At 37.7% G+C, this 12231-nt stretch overlaps 2 protein-coding genes across 2 annotated transcripts in view; one reads left to right on the top strand and one right to left on the bottom strand.

Annotated features, from left to right (window-relative positions):
• Positions 1-3053, top strand: part of ARHGAP28 (Rho GTPase activating protein 28) — a 72328-nt gene extending 69275 nt beyond the window's left edge. The window contains exons 14-15 of the mRNA XM_051612187.1: positions 459-523; positions 2315-3053. Of these exons, the coding sequence (XP_051468147.1) occupies positions 459-523; positions 2315-2406 (157 nt within the window). The 3' untranslated portion in view covers positions 2407-3053. The remainder of the gene's footprint in view (positions 1-458; positions 524-2314) is intronic.
• Positions 3054-7561: 4508 nt separating this feature from the next.
• Positions 7562-12231, bottom strand: part of LAMA1 (laminin subunit alpha 1) — a 78893-nt gene continuing 74223 nt past the window's right edge. Inside the window, exons 59-62 of the mRNA XM_051610269.1 lie at positions 11680-11833; positions 10815-10948; positions 9516-9738; positions 7562-7926 (exon numbers count right to left, since the gene is read on the bottom strand). Coding sequence (XP_051466229.1) covers positions 7766-7926; positions 9516-9738; positions 10815-10948; positions 11680-11833 — 672 coding nt within the window. The 3' untranslated portion in view covers positions 7562-7765. The remainder of the gene's footprint in view (positions 7927-9515; positions 9739-10814; positions 10949-11679; positions 11834-12231) is intronic.

The following is a 12231-nucleotide window of genomic DNA, read 5'->3' as shown; positions in this document are numbered from 1 at the left end:
TATCAGTCTGCCCTCTATTATGCCACTACTAAATCCACATTTTATAACTTGTTGCATAGAGAAACCAGACGGATTGTCTGACATCTGCCCATAAAATGTTAATGTTTTTGTTTCTGTAAGGTAATAATTATTAACATGGTAAATGTTATGGTAATGGAAAAATGGTAAATTGTATCTGAAAGCCTTTTCTGCAAAGTCTTCCAATGTTACTACATAATTCTGTTCTTTAAGTAAATATTTAAAAATAAATAATATAATAGAAGGCTTAGTTAACAGTGACACAGTAATCTACCTCTGTAGCAGATTAGGTATTCTGCAGTGATGCATTTGGTGGAAGCCCTTGATTTTTATAAGGAAGTTCATAGAGGCAAAAATACAAACGTTTAGCTTAATATAAATGGTGGTTGATAAGGCAGTGGTTGTAGCAGAAAGACAAACAAGGTTTTTTTCTGTCCTAGCCGCGGCTCATCACAGAACATGAGAGGCCAGATCCAAAGTTTACATGAAATTGGAGGAAATATAGGTAGGTCTCATTTTGAAAATGTAATTCTGAACGTCCTTAGCCTCCTAAAACACCTAATGGCAGTGCTGGTTTCACACAGCTGCGTCTCTCCTACCTTCTAGTCCATCTGTGGGAAAGATGTCTGACCTTAAAGCTGTTAAAAGCAATGTAATGATTCCTTCCGACTCCAGCATAGAAGCGTAGGAGATTGTGACCTGATCTCAGTGGCTAGATCTCAGCAGGACTCGTTGCAGTCTTGCCAAATTCATTTGACCTTTCACTTACCTCTCTCACTCTCATAATTGAGCATTTTTCCATGGTTAAGAGAACCTTAGTCTTACTCTCGCAAGCACATTCCACCTCCCTCTCAAGCCTACTCCCAAGACTTGTTTCTTCCTCACTGTATTTAAGTGTTAACCTCCTCCAAATCAAAAACACAGACTTGAGAATTCATTATGGGTGTACTATACTCATCCTAACATATGTGCTTCATTTAGATTGTAAATCCCTTACAGTAAAGATTTTGTCTTCTTCCGTGTTTCATGCAGTGACATTCTTGGAATAACAACAGTGGTTTGCCACACAAGTTCCTGCTCTAAAGGTCAAAAAACAGATTTTAATTTGATATTGCACAGTCCTGACTCTTTCTCTATTCATACTAAAATTCTGGATGCTCTGTTGGAGTCTTTTGGCAACTGTCTCAGATTATTTTTTCATTTTTCTAGATTAATCTCTAAACAGTTTCTATAAAGTTATTACAAAACATCAGACTTCCTTCAGCAGTAGGTTAGAAGGAAAGTTTTTATTACTGATGATATACAAAGTGAATTTTTTTGCCTGGCTAAGCAGAATGACCAACTGACCCTAAAACAGGAGAAGATCCTAAAGGCCTTGTGAAAATGCCCCAAGTGTTACCACCGTGCTCTTAAAAAAAATTGAACATTTAATTTGCATCTTCATTAAAACTACTTTTATAGCCCTAGGTCTTCCCAGGTACCTTATTACATCGGTTATGCCTTAATTCATTTTTATTGCTTTCACTTTAATAAAATCATTAAAACCTCAGTGACCTTAAAAGTAACCATACAAAAATTTTACTATAACTTGCAGTGTAACCTCACCAGTTAAATGACTTCATCACCAAGTGTAAATGCAACATAGTCCAATAAATCAACTTAACTCAAGAATTTATTGCCTTATTACTCTTTTAAGAAGCACCAAATGCCTCTTTCTGTGGCAAAGGCAGCAGGGACTCCCCAGCCAGCATCTATTCCCAGTCACCACCTAATGAAACCTGTACTGCCAGACTTCTGAAGACTCCCTTTATTTATTTATTTATTGAATCAGAAAAGCAGCAATTGCCAAAAACCTTGATATAGTCCCTGTATTTTTTTGCAAGATCCTAGCTGGATGGGAATGCATGATTTACAGAGTTATTTTTTAAGCATTTAAAAACTGAAAAAATGAAGTCGCAGAGTCCTAATTCCAGCCCAGTAAATCCAAAGAAATAAAAAACCCCACCATACTGTGGCACTTACAAGTAACAATGTTGTTAATGCTTCTGTTACAACCACAATATTTTTTCACCCTTTCACTAAATACATTGCCCATAACTCAGCATAGCACTAAAATAACTGGCAAATTTACTAAAACTCCTGCCTGTATCCAGGCAAGATGTCAGCTGGACACACCAAACTGGGCTCACATTGTGCAAGTCAGAGATACAATTGAGAGCATTTTAACACAGCTCTGTCCCCTTTAGCCATGTGCTTAAAACAGCCTATGACTTACGGCTGTTGATTTCCGTTTCAGGTCAGCACTGCTTGGATCCAGACGCTTACATGTTAGATGTTTACCGTGCAAATCCTCAGGCAGAATGGGTGATAAAACCAAAAGCAAGCTGAAGCAGAAGGTCATGGTGTGCTGGACAAAAGCCAAATGAACAACAGCAATGCCTGTCATTTTAAGAAGCTCTTGACAGAGATGAAACAAAGTGGTAGCTACAGGAGATCATTCCTTCCTACCATACTGTCCAACTGATGTTCGCCATGTACTACTTTTGGTATAAGCATTATCACTCCGGCTTCTGGACCATCTGAAAATATCACATCAGTTATGCTTCATATGGGTTACACTTGTGCCAGGAGGCTCAGGAGTGAAGGAGGATGGACCAAGGTACGGTGCACAGAAAACAACCTGTCACATACTGATTTGCTTGTTTCCTGACCTGGTGTTAGAACATGATTTTTTTTAAAGAATCCAGTGGCATCCATGGATGCATGAAACACTACAGACCACGGCGTAATGTAGAAGCATCACAGAGACATTCAATAAGAGAAAGTATCTGTCAAGCATGGAAGAGAGGACCTCAACCTACAGCAGTGCCAAGATGTAGCTGTGTGACAAAATCAACCTTTCTGCTGAAAGCAAACCTGTACAGTGTGCATTACTGCAATAGATATGTCTCTTAGTCACTCCTCGTAAGTACCTGATGGTGGAGGAGGGAGGGAGGCAGGAGGAAGAACTACTGTATAGGCAGCTATACTGCTTTATGTATGTACCACTGTATATATTACTACCTGTTTTCCAAAGTTGTCTGTCTGGATCACAATACTGTGTGCAATTGTAGAGCCACAAACCATTTTCTCCATCCTTCCTCTGTCACACACACAAGTTCTGGGAGACAAATGTTGGGTGAGAAGGGGCATGTTCTCCTAGCTCCATCTTTCACTTTATACTCTCAGATTTAAGTCTGTGTAATGCCATAATAGGAGATATGTGTTAATGGTGCCACTTACAGCCATCACCTTTTTTGTTAAACATTATACTTTCTTAATTTGTAGCCTAATTCTTTTCCATTTGTTTATTTTAGCTTTAATATGTAAGCAACTTTTATGCTATTCAGCTGCATTGAGAAGCAAGACCTTTGTCTGGATCTTGTATAATACAGCATGGAGAAGAAAAAGAGCTTCCAGTGTGTAGAGGGATTTAATACTCTTATTTAACATTTACACATTAGGGCCTTAAAACCATAGCCAAACTAGGCCCAGTTGTCCTGGGGCTTTTACAAACAACATAGTAAATTGCAGCTCCTATTACAGATGGCACATAGCCTATGAAAACACAGGCTGACAAGAGAACTGTGGGCTGTGATGGCACTGGGAATGCAGCACAGCAGATGTTAGACAGTATGCCTAGTTTGTAGCCAGTCACAAGGGTGAGAACCATTCTTCACCTAATCCTTTGGTTTGGGGCTGTACTTTATGGAACTAAAGTGTGTTTGTTGAGTAGGGAAATCACACATCTCTGGAAAACCACAAGGATTTTTTTCATCTTTGTCTTTCACCAAAAATGGGAACTAATGCCTTCAACTGCACTACAATATCTCTGCCATTGGATGATGACAGAGCAGAATAAATGCACCTGCAGTCTGAGCGGTAGGTTTTGTTCCTGACCTGGACTCACAGATGAGGAAGAAGCTGTTTCTCTGTTTACTAGGTAGCAATGTAAAAGAGTTCTGAAGTAAGTCTTCCAGGTAAATGTCAAGCATGCTGTCCTGCAGAGAAACCTGCAGCATGTAATGCTCTGCTGAATCTGTCTGATTAGTATTTTCACTCTCTAGAAACCCTACTTCTGGTTCAAAGTTAATTGTGTTCAGCAGGACTTAGCTTCCATTGTTAGCGTTCAGTGAAAGAAACCAACAATAATTCAGTAATTTTACCAGCAACAATAACGTCTACAGAGGGCAGATCCCGTTGTCTTTCTTACATCCTTGAGATAAAAAATTATTAGATTTAGCAACATTATGAATTTTCTTTAAAACAGGGAATTTTTTTTTACTTATCTTCCCCCCCCCCGCCTCTTAACACTAATGGACGCACAGTTGCAACCAGGACAGTTGTATTATAAAATATGTTGCTTATTTCGGCAACTATTTATTTTAGGTATATGAGAGAGAGTAGATCTGTGGTTTGTTCATAGGACTAAGCATAAATGTTTTATCAAGTGCTTTGTTCCTGATTCCCTTTAGTTCCCTCTGTGGCAACAGACAACTCTACTATGCTGCCCTTTTCTTTTTAGCTGTAAAACAGGACTAGTACTTTTTAGTTAAATTCTACTCTCAGATGCAAGCCAAACAGTTCTCTGAGCAGAACAGGAGTTACAAGCATCCATCTAGGAGGGACAAACTCATCAAAGGGGTTTTATGTGCAAAGTGCTTTGAATGTGAAGAGCATCATAAAAATGCTAAGCATCATTGTATTTATAGCCAACAAAAGGTTTTGTGACTATACAAAAAGCCTGAACATTAACTAAATAGTTGAAAATGTTGTAGCAGATGAGATAACCTTTCACAGTACTTTCAGACAAAAACATTGACCTCTTCTGTCTTGCCCACTCACTTCACTCTGTGTTCTCAATAGCCATGCAAGAAAGTACAGAGCACCCATGTGCTCCAACAGTGACTTGCTCAGCATGTTCTGGACCCTGCAGTGAAGACTTCATTAAAATTATTTATGAAATAGATCTCACTGTATTCCATACAGGATACAATAAGTTTTTGGAAGACTTCCACCTTTTACTACTTTGCAACTTAGTAAAGGCAAATCTGATGTAATGAAATCCATCCTGTGAATGCTTGTTTTATACTAAAATTGCCTACAACTTTAAAAGACATACATATTAGCAGATTAGCTAGATTTTGCATATAGTGCATGGCCAAATACCTGCTGTCTCTGAAAAAGAATGGTCAAATTCTTTTTTGATACAAATGGACCTAATGATCCACGTGTACTGTGGTTAATACTGTTACTCATTAAATTATTTTCTGTTGTTCTAGTACACTAACTTGATTTAATATGGAGCAGACAAACTGAACAACCTCTTAACAGTATTTTTGAATATGAGGTGTCAACTTTAGGCCTTACATTTCAGAATGCTGCTGGAGGCACCTGGAATTTTGTTCCTTCTAATGGTAGATAAGTCAAAACCAAGTTATGATAGGATTGTCACCTAGCAAAAAAGCAACATCTATGGGAAGCTATTAACAAGAAAGTGATAGCAAGCAGGGAGAAATTTATTCAGCAAACTCTAAAGATGCCTCAAGCATTTAAGTACTTCATGGTTCCACAAAGACAGAATTTTGCATATCAAGAGAGAGAGTATTGCAAGAAGAAGGTATTGGAAACAGACTGGAATGCTCTAACCTGTTTATGCAGCTAGTGTCATTAGAATATGTGGTGTGTGCAAATATGTCTGTGTCTGTGTATAAGATTAACTACCTCACTCTGCATTTTCCAGGAAAAATATTTTGGCTTAGAGGTTTACTATTCCAAAACTTATCATTAATTTCACCTCTCCACTAGTATTTTTCATTGATAAAATGTTTTTCCTTTGAAGGGGAAAGATTTGGAAATTGTAAAAAATTTCTATTAAAAAACTTAATTCAGGATATGGATGAAATTCTATCCAAACCATGTTGCCCATGTTGCCTCAATTACTGCTTATAATGTGAACCTTATGAGATCAGACCTTTGGGTTAACAACAAATACAAACATACTGTGTTTCAGTTTTTACTTTTCAATGGCTTTCCATTAATGTGTGTCTTCTCTGGAAAATACTACAACGCCACTAATCAAAGCAAAATGTTTGTATGTACGTTTCCCTTACAATCCTCATTATGTTACGTGTTTTGCTAAAGCCCAGACGTATGTGTATTTGTACAGCAGAATGCGTCTATTGTATTGTATCCATGTCAAAAATAAAACCAATACCAACAAAGAAACCTCTTCAAATCTAAACACATGTGTTTTGGATAGAAGCTGGTGACAGAAACTTCAAAAAGCAGTGGTGAATCTGTCTTAAAGGCAACTCTGTTGTTATAGCACCTGAACAGCTGGCTACACAAAGGACCACCATCCTGCCATCCTTGCTCAAAGTGGAGCAGTTCTTCACTCCAGGAGCTCTTCTCTTGGACTACCTTTGATGCAAGGTACACAATGACACTGCTTGGAATCCTGCCTCATTGAAATAAATGAGAAACTGCTTTGGGGTTTCATCTGAGCCTGGATTTTTTAAACTAGTATGAAATACACAGAGCAAAACTGACTTTAGAATTGTAAAAATGCGTAGTAAAAGCCAAACAAAACTGTAAGCAGCAATCAAAAAAACTGCTAGTTCAAAGAGAAAAAAGGAGATGGAAGTGACTTGTAAAAAACTGTATTTATTACAGATGCATCTTTAAGTACGAGACATGGTTGTCACCCAGTGATCTGGCCAGCTGATGAACAGATGTCCTTACCTGAGTAAGACTGAGTGCATGTACCCCAAACCTGGCTCAAACAGAACTACTGGAAGCCTCATTTTAGAAGCAGAGGCAGGCACAATAGGAAAATATGTGAAGACAGAACTTTTGCCTAGCCTGTGAATTAGGAATCACAGGACACCAAAGGTGCTTCCCTGTGTCCTGTAGGAAATACTGTTTTCCCAAGAAAAATGCATTAGTTCTCATTGCCAAAATACATAGTTGTTCCCAAACCAGATCCAAATGGTTTCTTCACCAACACATTTCATATGCACCTCTGTGCTGCTGAGTTGCTGCTTCTCTTGCAGCTGATTACATGAAAACATAAGCAGGAACATAATCCTGCTAGACAATATGGCTATAATGGGGACCAGAAGCACTGGATATTAAGGCAGCAGGAAAAAGTTTGAAGCTACCATTTAAAGTAAGAAAATTCTATTTATTAGGCTCTGAACTGAGTATGAATTATGCTTTTAGGCTCCTGCTCCCTCTGCTGGCCTCTATTCACTTGCACTTTTCACTTAGCCTTCTGGCTTTTTATTTTTCTAACTGAAATGTATGGACAAAAACTGAACTACATCAGACTATGCACATTTTATTGTATTTTTTTTTATGTGGTCCAAATTATTACCTTTTTATAAAATGACCAACACACAATAAAATGAAATACTGTCAAGTAATCAAAAGAAAACATACTGTAAACACTGATTAATAAAAATTCCCAAAAAGCACTCAATTAATGCCATTAACATTGTAGTAGAGGTATTTGTTGTTTAAAACCTTTTTGTTAAAACGCAGACATAGAGCTTCTGACTGGAAAAAAATAAATGACCTGAGTTGAAAAACAACCAGAAAAACAAGAGATGCAGGTTCTCACCAATTCTCTTCATTACAAAATGAGAATAAAAAACAACAGATCAAAACAAACCCCCCCTCTCAGTCCAGACAGACTTTGAGCAGTTCAGTGCTCAGCCCCAGGGCAGGAATGAGGAAAGACTCCACGTAGGTCAGAAGCTCTGCTGAAGTCAAACAATTCTGCTTGTTGGCCCTTGGTCAACACGAGGTTCCTCATGCAGCCACGGAATGAGCTCTTGCTTGTGAGGCAATTTTGCTTCACATCAGCTGAAAAACAAATGTGAAATATGTAGAATTTATTTCCAGTGAATTCAAACAATACAAAGATCCAGGTTATTATCCAACTGCTTCCCATCTCTGCCAAATGAGAGATAAAACCAGCACCCTTAAGGAGCACCAAGCTCCACTCACATTTAGATGATCTGGGACATCCTACTATGGACAGTCACTGCTGCCTTCAAGCTTAAGCCATGCTCTGGGATAACTTGTGCAGAGTTTGCAAAAACAATTTGTCCCAGGGCACAAAAGGAGATAAGAGAGGAAAAAATATACGAGAAAGCCACTCTACATAGCTTCTTCCCAGTTAAAATTGAAACTGAAAGACTATGAAGCAATAGCTGAGCTATACACAACTGTGGACTCCACTGGCAAACCTAAACATGAAGTTGGTAGATTCCCACTCTTTTTTCCATATAACCTGTGAGATAATTCATTCTACTTCTGCAGTACTCAACTAAACTGAAGAATTTCTCTGTCCTCTATGGACCCTCATTTTTACAGACAGAACACTGACAAAACAGTTAGTATGACATTTCCCTATTTAAAAAAAGTAAAAATAAGGTTCATAAGATGCTGATAAGGCTGTATTCAAGAAAGAGCATATTTTAATTGAGATCTGGTTAATTAGCATTAAATTATTTTTCATAAAGCACAAAACCTTGTCCCACATATGGCTCTGTAATATTTCAAGCTATGATTCCTAACGTTTTCAAAATATTTAATAGCTGAGCATGCCCTTCAGACCTCATAACTTTGTTTTCATACAAATGGAAATACCTGAACTGACAAATTCTGACAGCTGTTTCAGAGACAAATGTAATATGGGCATTTTATGGTATGTTTAAAGGCATAAAGTACTCAAAACCATATGAAGCCTACTCATTCTCAGTATGGATGTGTTCATTAAAAAGCATGCCTGCAAAAAGGCCAAACTCATGATGTTAGAAATTCAATCCTCTTCATTAATACATTGTCTTGGCTCAAATTATCAACTAATGAGTTGCACAACTTAATTGAAAAATTATGAAATTATTTTGTGTTACTATATTTTTCTATTACCATTGCAGTATGGCTGCTACATCAGAAGGGAATTTGCACAAAGGAAAATAGAACCTGCAGCAGCTTGACTTCTGCCTGCACAGCTTCTGACACGAAACATTAACAAAAATGAAGCAGAGAAGAGCACTATTGGAAACCTTACTTAGATGAAAGTGAAGGAAAGCCTTAATATGAATATTAATACACCTCAACAACATAGACAGGGATGTTGTGAAGAGACTGTGAAAGACAAATAACACGGAGGAAATCCTTTTCAGAAACTAAGCAGCATTTTGTGTAGGGAAGTGGTATGAGTTCAGCTGGTCTTATCAACACAATCAACAGCTAAATGCAGTCCCCCACAAAGACAATATACAGAAATATGAGTATGTTGTGATCTCAGTGACAAGGCAGGAAATGGTAACTATGGGGTTGGGGTGGGGTGGTGGAGAGAGAGGGAGGGAGCACGTGTTAAGAGTCATTCTTACAAGAGACAGTAATAGTTGGAGAGAAGGAAAGAGAAATGTTATTGCACCTACCAGGATAGCCTCCAACATAAATGGGATTGTTTGTATCTGCAGATGTTGACTGGATGTAGGGATTATCAGTTTGAACCAAATTCCCATCAATCATCAGTGAAATGCGATGTTTGCTTTTGTTTGCTTGAAGCTTGTGCCATTTTCCATCACACAAGCTGTTTGTACCTCTTTGTTCATATGTAGCTGTTATTCTACCAGCTCCATTGTTGACATGGAATAAAACCTGTATAAACAGCCAGATGCCAACCAAATAAGAATACATGAACTGATTTACCTAGATAAAAGCACAACCATACCGGTCCAGAGATTTCTGTTTTAATAAATGTTTGGTAATTATGCAATTCTAATGTTTACTTTGATGGAGAGGGTGCATCCTTATTGAAGTATCTTTAAATTCTAAAAGAATTAGATCTGTCCATTAAATTAATGGTTTGTTGGGTTAGCTTGGTTATATTTCACTTGGGATTTCAATTTTTCTTACTGACACAAATCAGGTATTTTTCTCAAAGAAGCTGAGAATCCACTGTATCTAACTGAAGAGAAAGAGAATGGGCTGAATGTACTTGCCATTGCCAATACACGTATTGATTTATTTAATATATTTATTTTTCAAAGCAGCAGGCATTTCCTCAACTATATGGTGAGGATTAATATATGGATATTAACTGAGAAAGTACATCCCACAACAACAGTGATATTTAACAGTCTCTAGCTAGGAAGTTTGAATAAAAAATGAGCTATTTCTGAGAAAAGGAAACACTTAAGAGCAATTGAGTATACATTTTGTATGCAGGAAATGACTGGAGAACTATGTATTGATTGTTAAAAGGTTTATGGAGCATAATGGCCAGTAGAAGTAGAGAGTGAGTTATCTGCTCATTAATATTGAAGAAGAGATTACAGAACAGGGTGCTTTGTAGATGCAATAATGTTTATCAAGGACAAATGTAGCTCTACGGCAATAAAAGCATTAAGCTACAAGGGAGGCATATATTTGGTCTAACGTAGAAGTGATGTGGTACAGGAGGTCACAGTGGCTGCAGACTAACATAAATTACACTAATTAAAAAAGAAAAAAAAAGTCACAATGACTTCTCCTAATCTCCCATTTTATCATGTGGTGATGATGATGAGAAACCTTGAGACTAAAAATATATCATACTAGTTGTGTGGGGATACAGTTCTGGCATTTTGCCTCAGTGACATTCCACTGGTGCCTATTTAGTGCTACTCAACAGTTCTAGCCACCCAGTTTGAAGCAAACCTTGTGAACTGAGCATGCCAGCACAGGGAGCCTACCTTGCCATTTACGATCTCCAGTCCAATGGCATCAACCTTAGCACTGCTGACCCCGAGGAGAACACCATGCGCTGCTGTTGTACGAAACTCCAGTGTGATGTTCACATCAGATCGGACTTTGTAACCTTCTCTGACTGAAAAGAAGTTGTAAGCTTCTAAGAGAAGTCTTGTAACCCATAGTACAAAGTAGAATACATACATTGTCATTAAAAGGCCCAAAAGCTTGTTAATTAGTCTGCTGGGATATGACCTTGCAGAACCTCTGGGAATTATGGGACTTTTTCAAAGTCATAATTCACATTTTATACTGGAAAAGATTAATTCCCAAATAAGTTCTTCCATTAATTTAGATTTAATAGATTCTATGTCATTTGTAAGAAACAGGAAAGAGTACTAATGTAATCCTTCACATTAGTCCACAAGTCATTGAATCATAGAATGGTTTGGGTTGGAAGGGACCTTGAAGAACTTGTAATTCCAACCTTCCTGCCATGTGCAGGGACACCTTCCACTAGACAAGGTGCTCAAAGCCCTCATCCAATTTGGGGATGGAAGTCCCCTACATCTCTTGTCTCCATACTCTTCAACAGACCTTAACACAGATATTCACAGATGAAGAAAAAGGTAGTTAATTTGTTTCCCAGTGCTATAATCATAAGCTCTTTTACTTGTGGAAGCTTGTCCTTTGCAGAAATGGCCACTTTTGGACATACGGAGTAAAGGGACTCCGTTAAAAACACATATGCAGGGGATACTCTCTGTGTATGAGTCAATGAATTACACACAGTTCCAGAAAGACCTAAAAAGAGTGCATTTTCACTAATGTTTATTCAGCAAAGTACTGCTTTCATTTAATGACACTTACCAAGAGCAGCAAATCCACTCCCGTCAAAGAAAGTACCGTTCTGTGCAGTTCCATAGCATTTACTCACAGCAAAGATAGAGACAGGACTCTCATTATCCAGTTGTTTGCTATTAATTGTCATGTTACCGATGCAGGCAGGAATACTGTGAGTCACCTAAGCATATTGAAATATGAATGTGATACAAACTCTTAGTGATCCCCCTGAAGTTACCGTAAATAATTGTTTCTCTGACCTAACACAGCAGTATTTAAAATATACATGTAATTACATTTATATTATTAAATATATAAGCTTACAAATGTACATACTGTCTTCAGAGTCAAAATAAATATTGTTTAGAAATCCTGTATACACTCTGTAACATATAGAAAAAAATTGTATTTGCTTGAATGTGAGCTAGCACATTCCAAACATGCCTCAGCAAATACTTGTGTAACCCAATTAAAAAACACAGGTGAAGAAAGTATGCCCAGGAACTGAAAAATATTATCATCACCAGAATCCTCCCCGAGATAACGGGCTGAATAATGAGGAAGGCAACCAAAATCTAC

This window comes from Apus apus, chromosome 2, assembly GCF_020740795.1.
Source record: "Apus apus isolate bApuApu2 chromosome 2, bApuApu2.pri.cur, whole genome shotgun sequence".
In the NCBI taxonomy this organism is placed as follows: domain Eukaryota; kingdom Metazoa; phylum Chordata; class Aves; order Apodiformes; family Apodidae; genus Apus; species Apus apus.
Note: the sequence above shows the minus strand (reverse complement) of the source record. Positions and strands in the feature narration are given on the sequence as shown.